The sequence below is a fragment of the Rhineura floridana genome, chromosome 2 (genome assembly GCF_030035675.1).
Source record: "Rhineura floridana isolate rRhiFlo1 chromosome 2, rRhiFlo1.hap2, whole genome shotgun sequence".
NCBI classification, from domain to species: domain Eukaryota; kingdom Metazoa; phylum Chordata; class Lepidosauria; order Squamata; family Rhineuridae; genus Rhineura; species Rhineura floridana.
Window position 1 is genome coordinate 224745899 of NC_084481.1, and position 15295 is coordinate 224761193.

Here is a 15295-nt window from a genome sequence, read left to right on the forward strand (position 1 = left end):
CTGCTCGTGTACCGCCCACCCCACTGCACGACAGACTCCCTGGCTGAGGTACTGGAGGTGGTCTCGGCTGTGCGTGTACAGTCCCCAAACCTGTTGGTATTGGGGGACTTCAATGTACATTCAGAGGCCATCCTTACCGGGGCGCCTCGGGACTTCATGGAAACCATGGCTTCCTGGGAGCTGCACCTTATTAAAATGGGGCCCACCCATGTAGCCGGTCATGCACTCGACCTTGTGTTTCTCTCGGGAGAGGAGGGGAGTGATCTGAAAATTGGGGGTACATCCATTACCCCCTTGTCATGGTCAGACCACTACTTGGTGAGGATGGACTTTTCGGTGCCACAAACCCTCCGTGGGGGTGGAGGACCTATTAAAATGGTCCGCCCCAGGTGTCTGATGGATCCTGATGGATTCCTGAATGCGCTTGGGGACTCTTTGGAGCATGCACACAGCCGCTCGGCTGAGACCCTGGTGGAGGGGTGGAATGCCGCAATCGCCAGGGCATTAGACTGGGTGGCTCCGAAACGCCCTCTCCCCCTGAATAGAGCTCAGACGGCACCGTGGTTCACCCCACGGTTGCGAACTCTGAGGCGGGAGGTGAGACGGCTAGAGCGCCGGTGGCAGAAATCTCGCTCTGACGACGATCGGACACATGTTAGAGCGGCTGCGGCAGCCTATCATGTGGCAATAAGGGCAGCAAAAAAAAGACTTTTATGCTGCCTCTATTGCATCTGCAGAGTGCTGTCCCAGGAGACTGTTCCAAGTGGTCCGGAGCCTGGTCGGTCCAGTTGCTCCGGAACCAACGGAACATGCTAAGGTCTCCTGTGATGAGTTTGCTAAACACTTTGCGGAGAAAATCGATCGTATTAAGAGTGTTATTCCGTGTGCTGTGGACACAGTGAGCGAGCCAGAGGTGACCAGTGGTGCTCTGGTGGTGTGGGATTGGTTCCAGCTTCTTCCATCTGAAGAAGTGGACAAGGTGCTTTCAACCTTAAAGCCAACCACTTGCTTACTCGATCCTTGCCCATCGTGGCTCATTATGAGCTGCAAAGATAGACTGGGTGAGGGGATCAAGATGGTGGTAAATGCATCCCTCGAAGAGGGAGTAATGCCATCACTGCTCAAGGAGGCAGTAATAAAACCAATCTTAAAGAAGCCCTCCTTGGATCCCCAAGATCTGAACAACTTTCGCCCAGTCTCAAATTTGCCATTCTTAGGCAAGGCGATTGAGCGGGTGGTGGCAAAACAGTTGCAAGCGCACTTGGAGGAAGTGGATTATCTGGATCCATTTCGTGGGATAGGGGCGAATGCACCTTCCTTGTCTTCCTTGATCTCTCAGTGGCTTTCGATACCGTTGACCACGTTATCCTCCTGGACCGCCTGGAGAGGTTAGGCATGGGGAGCACTGTATTGCAGTGGTTCCATTCCTTCCTCTCTGGTAGGTACCAAAGAGTGGCATTGGAGGATGAGGTTTCGGATCCTTGGCCACTCACTTGTGGGGTGCCACAGGGTTCCATCCTCTCCCCGATGCTGTTCAACATCTATATAAAGCCGCTGGGGGCAATCATCAGGAGATTTGGGCTACATCATCAGTATGCGGATGACACGCAGCTCTATCTCTCATTTAAATCTGCACCGAGGTTGGCTGTAGAAACCCTGTCCAAGTGCCTGGAGTCGGTGAGTGGCTGGATGGGAAGGAATAAGCTGAAGCTGAACCCTGACAAAACCGAGGTACTGTTTGTGGGAGACAAGGGAAGGTTGGGGGATGTTGACCTGGTGCTCAATGGGGTACGATTGCCCCTGAAAGACCAGGTCCGCAGCCTGGGGGTCATTCTTGACTTCCAGCTGAACATGGAGGCTCAAGTCTCGGCTGTGAGCCGGGCAGCGCTGTATCAACTCCATCTGATACGGAGGCTGCGCCCCTACCTTCTCAACCATCTGCTCCCACCGGTAGTAAATGCCCTGGTCACCTCTCGCCTAGATTACTGTAATGCGCTCTACGTGAGGTTACCCTTGAAAATGGTCCGGAAGCTGCAACTGGTACAGAATGCAGCGGCTTGTCTGATTAAAGGCAGCCGCCGGCAAGATCACATCACTCCAGTGCTGAAGGAGTTGCACTGGCTACCGGTTGTTTACCGGGCCCAATTCAAGGTGTTGGTTTTGACCTTTAAAACCCTATACGGTTTTAGCCCAGTCTATCTGAAGGAGCGCCTCCAGCATCGTCAGGGATGCCGCTCAACAAGATCAGCCTCAGAAGACCTTCTCTCGATCCCACCGGTTAAAACAGCTAGACTGGTGAGGACTAGAGAGAGGGCTTTTTCAATAGTGGCCCCCACCCTGTGGAACTCTTTCCCAAATGATCTCCGCCATGCCCCTTCTATGATGAGCTTCCGCCAGGCCTTGAAGGCCTGGCTCTTCAGGCAGGCTTTTGCGGTGGGTTAGGTTTTTATTGTTATGGTTTTAAATGTTAACGTTTTAATGTATTGTTTTTATCTTGTACGTCGCCCAGAGTGGCTGGACAACCAGCCAGATGGGCGACTAATAAATTTAATAAATAATAATAAATAATAAAATAAGTTATACAGATATTTTGAATTTGGGGAAATCACTTTGTGAAAGATGTGTGTATTAGGCCAAAAATGTGTACATTAGGACAAATGGATTTTTCATGAGGCCTTTTAAAAATTGTTGTTGTTGTTATATGCCTTCAATTCGACTGCGACTTATGGCGACCCTATGAATCAGCGACCTCCAAGAGCATCCGTCATGAACCACCTTCTTCAGATCCTGTAAGTTCGGATCTGTTGCTTCCTTTGTGGAATCAATCCATCTCTTGTTTGGCCTTCCTCTTTTTCTACTCCCTTCTGTTTTTCCCACCGTTATTGTCTTTTCTACTGAATCATGTCTTCTCATTATCTGTCCAAAGTATGATAACCTTAGTTTCATCATTTTAGCTTCTAGTGACAGTTCTGGTTTCATTTTTCTAACACCCAATTATTTGTCTTTTTCGCAGTCCATGGTATCCACAAATAAAATAAAAAATTGCGAACTGGTTGAGAAATGTGGAGAATGGAATTTAAGACTGGAAAAACGAGAAACTGAGAGAAAGCAGAATGGGCATATTCCCCCACCTCTATCGTGACTCCAAGACGCACACCCTCACTCTAGTTGGCTTCAGGATGACACTGTCCCATCGCTAGGGATAGGTGAGAATTTCAATTCGGTTCGCATTTCAAGCAGAATTGATCAAATTCGCACTTTCCAAAACAATATGAGAACCGAAACACAGCCATCCTTCAAAATTCACATTTATTAGAATTGTGGAATGCAGTTCGCCAACTAAACAATATTTATAAAAATGCATATAGTAGGTGAAAATGTGCATAAAAATGAATATATGTGAAAATAATATGCAAAAAGGCATTATGTGATGAGAAATGGTTTGCAAAAATGTGTACCTTCGTCAAAACTGCCTACAAAATGTGTTTATTTTGAGAAATTCACACTAAAAGGGTGGCGAATGTTCATGTGGATTTTAAAAAAAAATTGCAGATTGCTGCAGAAATGTAGAGAATGGAATTTAACATTAGAACAGTGAGAAACTGAGAGAACTGAAATTGACAGATCTTTCCATCCCTACCCATCGCACAGCCTAACTCAAGACCTACAGCCAAAAATCTTGGTTCTCCACTCGGTTCCAGCTTTCTACAACCACCCAGATTTCTCTGGGTCAGGGCCAAGAAATTCAGGCGCATTACCTCATATTCTCTCTGCTGTTCCTGCAGTTTCTCTAGCGTGCCGCCCACATTCTCCATCAAGCCCTCTTTCATTTTCTCTAGGAACTGCACCCAGTTTTGACATTTTTGAAGAAACTTTTCATCGGACTGAACATCCTGCAATTCACTGAAATTAAAAACAAAATCGAAATCAGCTCTGCGGCTGGGCACTTTTTTCCAGTTACAATTTTAATAGACACAATTGTGACCCCACTGGAGAAGCTCAGTGGGGGAAGAAAACATGTTCCCCAGTACAGTGAGACAGAGTCCCATTCCTAGAAGATGGAAATGTGGCCTCCTCAAGTCAAAGCCCCCCTCAGAAGCAAGTGCTATTTCATACAATGCATAATGACCATGTGGATCTCAATGCTGAAAGATGTTACCTTAGATGACCTCCAAGATCCCTTCCAACTCTAACATGTTATGATTCTACTCAGATTCTTAGGATGGATCTATCAATGGACACTAATCATGATGGCTTAAAATGCTTTTGGCCTACAATTCCCATCATCCCTGACCATTGGCCATGCTGGCTGGGGCTGGTGGGTGTTTGAGTCCAACAACATCTGACGGGCCACAAGCTCTTCCTACCCCTGACATACATCATGAGGGGAACCATGGTGTGAACTAAAGCCCAATGAGCTATATCATCCTACGGCTACGTGCTCACAGCGAATACACCCTGCTAGTGATGGAAGGATAGTTGGCCAAGGCTGACGGGTTCAGTGCACCAGAAATGAGTGACATCACAGTGCCTGGAACTTCTAACATGTGAAGACTTTCAAACGTTACAGGTGAGCTGTGGGTAGGGCAAACCCTAAGGAGGAGGGCAGGATCCAAAGCAAACTGCACTTGCTGGGGGGCTTTCCAGAGTTCCTGCTGCACGGGGCCTGCTGTTGCTACCACTGCTTCCTCCTCCTCCTCTCCCTCCTCCTCTCCTTCCCCTCCCCCTCCTGTTTCAAAATGGTTTTGCCATTGCTTATGCGCCAACAGTGCCAGCACTCTTTCTCCCCCTCACTCTGAAGAAGGGATCCTTCCTCAGAGCGAGGCACTCTGGGTGAGCTGTATGAAAGCAATTTTAGTTTTAAAAGAATATTAGCAATTTAATTTTAAAAGGACAAGGAGGAGGGGGGGCAGAGGCAGCACAGGGCTGGGCCTCCCAAGGAGGGGGGCCTGGGGACTTGCCCTAATTTGCTGTACCCTCAGAACGGTAATGGCTGCAGGAGCCACTTTTCTGTGGGTACATCCTGTGGTACCCTCTGGAACCATGTGGATGGGGCACCTGCATGGGAACAACCCCACTGTATTCAGAGCCTGGTGAGCTCTGTGCAGATAGTGTCTGCTGTTGTAAGTAGGGATGGCTGAGAATTCCGATACAGTTCGCATTTTAAGCAGAATTTATCAAATTTGCACTTTCTGAATCAGTATGAGAACCGAAACACAGCCATCCTTATTCGCATTTATTAGAATTTTGTGATGCAGTTCGCCAATACTGCAATATTTTACAAAAATGCATATATGAGGGGAAAGTGTGCATAAAAATGAATACATGAGTGAAAATAACATGCAGAAATGCATTAGATAATGAGAAGTGGCTTGCAAAAAATGTGTACCTTTGTTAAAACTGCTTACAAAAATGTGTTTATTAGGAGAAATTCGCACTAAAATGTTGGAGAATTTTCATGATTTTTATTTAAAAAATGCAAATTGCTGCAGAAATGGGGAGAACTGAATTTAAGATTGGGAAAATGAGAAACAGAGAGAACCGAAATTGACAGATCCTTCCATCCCTAGTTGTAGCAACTTGATGGAAAAGAATGTTGGCCAGAATGTTGCCAGGGGAGGGTCTTTTCAGAGCTTGCAAAAGTTACTTTTTTGAACTACAACTCCCATCAGCCTAATCCAGTGGCCACATTGGCTGGGGCTGTTGGGAGTTGAAGTTCAAAAATGTAACTTTTCCAAGCTCTGGGTCTTTTTACCTGCATCGCTCCAGAGCCATAGCTGTCTTCTGGGTCCACTGCCAGTTCAGGCTCTGCAGTTTCTTTGCAGTGAAGTCACTGAGTGGCAACCTCAAGCTGACTTCACTCAGGCTCTCCATCTCAGGAGACAAAGCCGTGAGACTCAACATTTGTTTCTGAAAAGGACAAGACAATCGGTTATGGGTTAGAAAAATCACTTGTTTTATTTATTTGTTTATTTATGTATTAATTATTTGATTTATATCCCACCCTTCCTCCTAGCAGGAGCCCAGGGCGGCAAACAAAAGTACTAAAAACTTTAAAACTTCATAAAAAAACACATTAAAATAAAACATCTTTCAAAAGCTTTCAAAACATCATCTAAGATTAAAAACATTTTAAAAAAGGTTTAAGAACATATTAAAAAAGAAATTCCAACACAGACGCACACTGGGATAAGTCTCAACTTAAAAGGCTTGTTGAAAGAGGAACACTTGTTGTTACTTATTTCATTTGTTAGTCACCTCATACCCGACGGTCTCTAGGCGACTTACAACAGATTTAAAAACATGCAATATAAAACAGGTTTAAAAACATACAATATAAAAACTTGAAACTAATTAAGGATTAATTAAGACAGCACGCATCAAGGGCCACAGGCCAGAGTGAAAAGGGAGGTCTCTGCCTGGCACCTAAAGATGGATAATGGATTCCGTAGCGGGGGGGCCACCACTGAAAAAGGCTGTTCTCGTGTTGCCATCCTCCGAGCCTCCTGCGGAGTGGGAGGGCCTCTGATGACAAACACAGGGTTCGGGTTGGTTCATATGGGAAGAGGTTGTCCTTGAGGTATTATTGTTGTTTGCAAACCTCTCCTATGCTGTAGGTGGAAAACAAGAGCAGAACCTCTACTCCGCTAGGTGCAGGTGGGCAGAGCAGACTAACAGATCTGTCTACTCAATGTGCAAAACAGGGCATTCCAGGAAAGCCAAAGGAGCAAGAGCCATCAACTGCTATTCAAGTGAGGACACCAACAAGGGAAGATCAGCCTGGCCTGAACTAGATTAGAATGCCTGCTTATAGTTCACCACTTTGTTCTTGAAGAACTGATTTCCTTCCACTACTTTTGCTTTCTCCTAGCAGCAACTGGCGTGTGTGGGGTGGAGCCGTCCTCCTGACCCCAGACTCGCTTCAACTTACCTGGACTGGGCTTGAGTGGGGCAGGGAGGCGACGAGGTTGGGGATGAACGGACTGGCTCCGCTGGTATGTCCACACAATCCCAACCTTGCCTGCACTCTAACTCAACCAAGCACTGTCCACATAAGGTGCAGCAATGCCAGAGTTGGAGGGCAGCGCTGTGGCTTTTGACCACTCCTTTCCTTGTGTGTCTTGCCTTTTTAGTTTGCCAGCCTGACGGCAGGGCCCATCTCTCTCTCTTTCTCTTTGGAAAACAATGGGCGGCAATAATTGTGCAAGCAGAACAACTTCCACTTGTGCAAAGGGACTCCCCCTCATGCACCTTGTGCCATCCCAAAATCTGTTCTGTAGGGTTGGGAAACCCCAAGAGCAGATATAGGGGGCATGTGGGGGGAGGAAAGTTCCATTTCACAAGCAGAAGTAATTCACCTTGCACAATTATTTCGTTGAATATCGCCCAATATTTGTTAAAAAGCAGGCTAAAAAGACAGTAAATAAATAAATAAATAACTGATCCAACCCTAACCTAATACAGGGACTAACAGCAATGACAAGTACTCATATTCATATCCTGTCTAGCATGGATTTCCCAGTGTATTTTGACACCAGAGCTTGGAAAAGTTAATTTTTAAAACTACAACTCCCATCAGCCCCAGCCAGCATGGTCACTGGATTGGGCTGATGGGAGTTATAGTTCAAAAAAAGTAACTTTTCCAAGCTCTGCTTGACACCAACCCTGTAATGCAGGTTACTCTTAGAGATAGTGACAGACCCAAGGTTGCATATTGAGTTTCGTGCCTGAAGGGGGATTTGAACCTACGACTCCTTAGTCCAAATCCAACTCTCTAACCGCTATACCACAGTGTTTCTCTTAACAGAGCCATCCTATATACGTGTACTCAGAAGTAAGTCCTATTGAGTTCTGTGGGGCTTACTCCTAGGTAAGTGGGTATACCATTGCAGACTAATATGTCTCCATATGAAATTATCATTCTCAAAACACTGCCCATGACAGTGATGGCATGCAACTGGTGTTTCTGGATCAAGGCTAATTGCTAGTTAAAATAAATAAATAAATAAATATGGAAAGTCATGATCATGTCAAAAATAATGCATTTCCGTAAGATGAAGAGAATGGCATGGATAATAGGAGTTTAGTATTTATCATTTACATGGAGAGCAACATTCTTTAAAAAGAATAGCAGTTGCTGGAAATAATGATGTCAAAGTGTATTATTATAGTAAAGTGATCTGTGCTCTTAATATAATGATACTGTTTCAGGGGTAGTCAACCTGGTGCCCTCCAGATGTTGTTGGACTACAACTCCCATCACCCCTGGCCATTGGCCATGCTGGCTGAGGCTGATGGGAGTTCTAGTGCAGCAATATAAGGAGGACACCAGGTTGGCTCCCCCTGTACTGTATTAACCGAAATATTAATAAAAGCGTATCTGTTTTTTTTTTAAAAAAATAACAACTGAGGCGTGCTACAAATAGGCTCTGAGTCCTAGCAGGTTGCAGCCAATCACACTAATTTCTAAATAAATAAGTGACTGACAAAACTGAGAAGGGCATAAAATAATTTAGTTAAAGGTTTTGGCTTCTGTTTTAATCAGCGGCGGAGCTGGATCAAACTGTGTTACTGATTAGGGAAAGGCTGAAATCTTTATCTAAGTAATTTTACCCCTATCTGGGCATCAGCCACCACTGGCTATACGATATGGCAGAAGAAGCACACCACTGCCATGACAAATATGCCAGTATACCATCTCTGACTTGCCAGCAGAAAGCTCCACTGATGCAGTCATTCTGCCAATGAAGATTCACTGGCAGATAGCTAAAATAGTTGTGGGTGGCACAGAGGTGGAAACACACGTATGCCAAATGGAGCACAAACTTACACCAGCTTTAAACCCGGCACGACGAATTTCCCTCCCATTGGGGGAGAAACGAGAAAACAGCCACTGCTGCGATGACGGCCATCCAACCCACATTGCTGTGACAGAGTGTAGGATACGGCGCAAGTCAACAGCAAATCACTCCACCACCAATGGCAGCAACACATAAACCCCACCCAGGAAGATCACAGCTCAGGTGATCGCGTTTGCAGCATGGAGTCGTGAGCTCCGTGGAGAACTCTTGGCAGGACTGGTTGGCAGAGGAGGAGATTTGGGATCCAGGGTCTGGGAGTGTTGGAAGAGGAATCTGGGACCTAGTGATCTGCCAGCCAATCATGCCAACCCAGAGGCATCAAGCAGCATGGACGACAGTGAACTGTCTCTCCACCCACAAACCCTGCCTTCATTGGTTGAGCCTCCTCCCAGAGGGGGAACTGGGGAATGAACCGCCAAGTTGTCTCTGCCCCTGTCGCCATTTGCAAGAGAATGGGCAGATGTGAACAGGCTGAGCCCACTAACCAGCCTGCTTGTAGGAATGTCCTCTTACTTGCCCATCCCCAAGTCGGTAGACATGTCCTGCGCAAGTAATCGTTATCTGCCTTGCCTCTTTATTAGGGGTGCTCAGGGGTGGGTCAAGGGTTTCAACAACGTGTTGAATAGCCATGCCTAGTGGTGCCTTGCTGTGATCCGAATGCTGTGTGATCTGCACCCTGATCTCTGTTCCAGGCCCGGGCTAAACTGTGGATTAAAGCCATTGGGATAACAGAGCTGAGAGTTCTTAGTCTGAATCTGTCGGTGGGAGCCAGGACAATGGGGCTATATCCCTTTGTCCTCATGTTGTGCACACACAGGGTTCACAAGGGGGGTGGGGAGACTCTGGTGATGGGAAAGAGGAAGAAAAAGCACTCTGCACAAAAAATCATTGATCAAAACACAAATGGGGCTGAATCCATAAGAACATAAGAAGAGCCTGCTGGATCAGGCCAGTGGCCCATCTAGTCCAGCATCCTGTTCTCACAGTGGCCAACCAGGTGCCTAGGGAAAGCCCGCAAGCAGGACCCGAGTGCAAGAACACTCTCCCCTCCTGAGACTTCCGGCAACTGGTTTTCAGAAGCATGCTGCCTCTGACTAGGATGGCAGAGCACAGCCATCACGGCTAGTAGCCATTGATAGCCCTGTCCTCCATGAATTTGTCTAATCTTCTTTTAAAGCCATCCAAGCTGGTGGCCATTACTGCATCTTGTGGGAGCAAATTCCATAGTTTAACTATGCGCTGAGTAAAGAAGTATTTCCTTTTGTCTGTCCTGAATCTTCCAACATTCAGCTTCTTTGAATGTCCACGAGTTCTAGTATTATGAGAGAGGGAGAAGAACTTTTCTCTATCCACTTTCTCAATGCCATGCATAATTTTATACACTTCTATCATGTCTCCTCTGACCCACCTTTTCTCTAAACTAAAAAGCCTCAAATGCTGCAACCTTTCCTTGTAAGGGAGTCGCTCCATCCCCTTGATCATTCTGGTTGCCCTCTTCTGAACCTTTTCCAACTCTGTAATATCCTTTTTGAGATGAGGCGACCAGAACTGTACACAGTATTCCAAATGCGGCCGCACCATAGATTTATACAACGGCATTATGATATCGGCTGTTTTATTTTCCATACCTTTCCTAATTATCCCTAGCATGGAATTTGCCTTTTTCACAGCTGCTGCACACTGGGTTGACATTTTCATCGTGCTGTCCACTACAACCCCGAGGTCTCTCTTCTGGTCGGTCACCGCCAGTTCAGACCCCATGAGCGTATATGTGAAATTCAGATTTTTTGCTCCAATATGCATAATTTTACACTTATTTATATTGAATTGCATTTGCCATTTTTCCGCCCATTCACTCAGTTTGGAGAGGTCTTTTTGGAGCTCTTCGCAATCCTTCTTTGTTTTAACAACCCTGAACAATTTAGTGTCGTCAGCAAACTTGGCCACTTCACTGCTCACTCCTAATTCCAGGTCATTAATGAACAAGTTGAAAAGTACAGGTCCCAATACCGATCCTTGAGGGACTCCACTTTCTACAGCCCTCCATTGGGAGAACTGTCCGTTGATTCCTACTCTCTGCTTTCTGCTTCTTAACCAATTCCTTATCCACAAGAGGACCTCTCCTCTTATTCCATGACTGCTAAGCTTCCTCAGAAGTCTTTGGTGAGGTACCTTGTCAAACGCTTTTTGAAAGTCTAAGTACACTATGTCCACTGGATCGCCTCTATCTATATGCTTGTTGACACTCTCAAAGAATTCTAATAGGTTACTGAGACAGGACTTTCCCTTGCAGAAGCCATGCTGGCTCTGCTTCAGCAAGGCTTGTTCTTCTATGTGCTTAGTTAATCTAGCTTTAATAATACTTTCTACCAGTTTTCCAGGGACAGAAGTTAAGCTAACTGGCCTGTAATTTCCGGGATCCCCTCTGGATCCCTTTTTGAAGATTGGCGTTACATTTGCCACTTTCCAGTCCTCAGGCACGGAGGAGGACCCGAGGGACAAGTTACATATTTTAGTTAGCAGATCAGCAATTTCACATTTGAGTTCTTTGAGAACTCTCGGGTGGATGCCATCCGGGCCCGGTGATTTGTCAGTTTTTATATTGTCCATTAAGCCTAGAACTTCCTCTCTCGTTACCACTATTTGTCTCAGTTCCTCAGAATCCCTTCCTGCAAATGTTAGTTCAGGTTCACGGATCTGCCCTATATCTTCCACTGTGAAGACAGATGCAAAGAATTCATTTAGCTTCTCTGCAATCTCCTTATCGTTCTTTAGTATACCTTTGATTCCCTTATCATCCAAGGGTCCAATCGCCTCCCTAGATGGTCTCCTGCTTTGAATGTATTTATAGATCTTTTTGTTGTTGGTTTTTATGTTCTTAGCAATGTGCTCCTCAAATTCTTTTTTAGCATCCCTTATTGTCTTCTTGCATTTCTTTTGCCAGAGTTTGTGTTCTTTTTTATTTTCGTCATTCGGACAAGACTTCCATTTTCTGAAGGAAGACCTTCTGCCTCTAAGAGCTTCCTTGACTTTGCTCGTTAACCATGCTGGCATCTTCTTGGCCCTGGCGGTACCTTTTCTGATCTGCGGTATGCACTCCAGTTGAGCTTCTAATATAGTGTTTTTAAACAACTTCCAAGCATTTTCGAGTGATGTGACCCTCTGGACTTTGTTTTTCAGCTTTCTTTTTACCAATCCCCTCATTTTTGTGAAGTTTCCTCTTTTGAAGTCAAATGTGACCGTGTAGGATTTTCTTGGCAATTGGCCAGTTACATGTATGTTTAATTTAATAGCACTGTGGTCACTGCTCCCAATCGGTTCAACAACACTTACATCTCGCACCAGGTCCCGGTCCCCACTGAGGATTAAGTCCAGGGTTGCTGTCCCTCTGGTCGGTTCCATGACCAACTGGTCTAGGGAATAGTTATTTAGAATATCTAGAAATTTTGCTTCTTTGTCATGACTGGAACACATATGCAGCCAGTCTATGTCCGGGTAGTTGAAGTCACCCATTACTACCACATTTCCTGGTTTGGATGCTTCCTCAATTTCATATCTCATCTCAAGGTCTCCCTGAGCATTTTGATCAGGGGGACGATAGATCGTTCCCAGTATTAAGTCCCTCCTGGGGCATGGTATCACCACCCACAATGATTCTGTGGAGGGGTCTGCCTCTTTTGGGGTTTCGAGCTTGCTGGATTCAATGCCTTCCTTCACGTATAGAGCGACTCCGCCACCAATACGTCCTTCCCTGTCCTTCCGATATAGTTTATATCCAGGGATAACCGTATCCCACTGGTTTTCTCCATTCCACCAGGTCTCCGTTATGCTCACTATATCAATGCTCTCCTCCAAGACCAAGCACTCTAGTTCTCCCATCTTGGTTCGGAAGCTCCTAGCATTAGCGTACAGGCACTTGTAAGCAGTGTCTCTCTTCAAGTGTCTTTGGCACTTGTGGTTTGGCCTGTGGTAATTTTGCTCTTCTGAATTTACATCCTGTGCCCCTGCTCTCACAATGCCTACTTCTAGGCCTACCCCTTTTAAAATTTCATCATTTCTTTGGTTTTTATCCCAGGGGGGAGGTTTATTCTGAACCGGACCTTCCTCAGCTCCTGTCGGGTTTCCCCCCTCAGTCAGTTTAAAAGCTGCTCTGCTACCTTTTTAATTTTAAGTGCCAGCAGTCTGGTTCCATTCTGGTTCAAGTGGAGCCCGTCCCTTTTGTACAGGCCCGGCTTGTCCCAAAATGTTCCCCAGTGCCTAACAAATCCAAACCCTTCCACCCGACACCATCGTCTCATCCACGCATTGAGACTGCAAAGCTGGGCCTGGCTGGCTGGTCCTGCGCGTGGAACCGGTAGCATTTCAGAGAAAGCCACCTTGGAGGTCCTGGCTTTCAGCATCCTACCTAGCAACCTAAATTTTGCTTCCAGGACCTCACGGCTGCATTTCCCCATGTCGGTGGTGCCAACGTGTACCACGACCACTGACTCCTCCCCAGCACTGTCTACCAAACTATCTAAAGGACGGGCGATATCCGCAACCTTCGCACCAGGCAGGCAAAACACCTTGCGGTCTACACGCCCATCACACACCCCACTGTCTATGTTCCTAATGATCGAATCACCCACTACAAGGATCCCTCCACCCCCTGGAAATATATCCTCGGCATGAGAGGATAGCTGCTCATCCCCCAAGGAATGGGTCCCTTCTAAGAGATCGTTTCCCTCTTCCTCAGCTGGATGCTCTCCTTCCCCGAGACCATCGTTGTCCATGATAGCAGGAGAGCTATCATCGCTGGAGTGGGACACAGCTATAACGTCCCTGAAGGCCTCCTCCACACACCTCTCTGCCTCTCTCAGCTTTTCCAGGTCCGCCACCTTGGCCTCAAGAAAATGAAGTTGTTCCCGGAGAGCCAGGAGCTCATTGCACCGAGAGCACACCCACGACTTCTGTCCAACAGGCAGATAGTCGTACATGCTGCAGGCGGTGCAAAACACTGGAAAGCCCCCACACGCCTGCTGGCTTCTTACCTGCATAGTTTTGTTTAAGGTTTATTACGTCAATGGGTTGGAGACTGCAGTTTAGTTGAGGTTACGGAACGGACGGGCAGAGTGGGGGGCCCTGGCCTCCTTGCCCTGCTGCCGAACTCGCTCTGCTGCTGAACTCGCCTTGACGCTTTGTCAGCTGGGGCTCCCTCTAGCTCGTGGAGCAGGCTCCCTCGCTAGGGTGCTCTGACTTTATATGTGTGGCTGGTTCCTCCCAGCTACTGCTGCCAGCCAATGATGTGTTACTTGAGGCTGATGGCTCAACTATCAGCTGGGGCTTAACTCTTTAGTATTATTTCAGGGTTCCTTCCTTTGAAGGCAGGAAGGCAGGCTTCCTTCCTGAGTGAGGGGCGGGGCTGTTTAAGCTTTTGGCTGCTTTTAATCTCAGCAAGGGGCTGCGACTTCCAGGCAAGTCTTTTGTGTTTGTTGTTTTCCCACCTAGGACAGCTTGACCTTTCTTTAACCTAAACAGAGCTTGTGGTTGTGTTTCAGGAAGGCTGAAGCTGCCCTTTTTAGCAAGGACTGAGCTGACTCTCTCCCTGTATGTATCGGTGGAGTTTCCTTTTCCCCCTTCTCTCCGGCTGGAATTTAGTCTTGTTTACAGTGTCCCCTGAAGCTTTCCTGCTAGGGTGGTGTTGAAAACTAGCTTTCTATAGGCTTCCTTCTCCTAGGATCTGTCTCCTAAGATATAGGTTCTTTCAGGATTTGGCTCCTAGCTCAGGGTGACCTTGGGCTGCCCTTATTACTTATTGCTCTGAGCTGTTTTACTTCAATTAAATAATGGAATAAATGGGAGCTACTTACCCTCTTTTCACTCTGCTGCTTAACTCGCCTTGATGCTTTGTCAGCTGGGGCTCCCTCTAGCTCCAGCTGCGTTATTGCATGAGCAGAACAACCTCTGCTCCCTCAAAGCAGATTTGGGGGCTGTGCAGGAGGCACACAGGGGGAGGATAGGAAGGGGAAGTTCCACTGCATGAGCGGAAGTTGTTCCGCTTGCGCAATGACTTCACTGGAAACAAGCCATGGACACTTCAGGACATTGCCAGCATTTCATAGAATCATAGAATAGTAGAGTTGGAAGGGGCCTGTAAGGTCATCAAGTCCAACCCCCTGCTCAATTCTCTGCCTCGAATTCTTTCAGGTACCTTGCTTTGGGACTCAAGACACAAACTCCGCTCCAATAACAGGACTTGCCAAGAGAGAGCCCCCACACAGGTAAGCAAGGGAAGGGGGCAACCATGCTTCCAAGTATAACTGGTGCAACTCTCTCCAATGTCTCCCCCCAAAAAACACATACACACCACCTTTGCCACAGGTGAAATACTGCATTGTGTCTGAATGTATTACATTCTTTTCCCACAACAGTGGGGAGCAGCGTCTCCCTGACAC

General features: G+C 46.7%; 1 protein-coding gene across 5 annotated transcripts in view; it reads right to left on the minus strand.

Annotated features, from left to right (window-relative positions):
- SYNE2 (spectrin repeat containing nuclear envelope protein 2) overlaps nucleotides 1–15295 on the minus strand; it is a 373624-nt gene that overhangs the window by 70712 nt on the left and 287617 nt on the right. For all 5 annotated transcript variants that reach the window (XM_061612375.1, XM_061612372.1, XM_061612374.1 and 2 more), the window contains 2 exons: nucleotides 5756–5910; nucleotides 3759–3903 (listed from right to left, as the gene is read on the minus strand). In XM_061612375.1, coding sequence (XP_061468359.1) covers nucleotides 3759–3903; nucleotides 5756–5910 — 300 coding nt within the window. The remainder of the gene's footprint in view (nucleotides 1–3758; nucleotides 3904–5755; nucleotides 5911–15295) is intronic.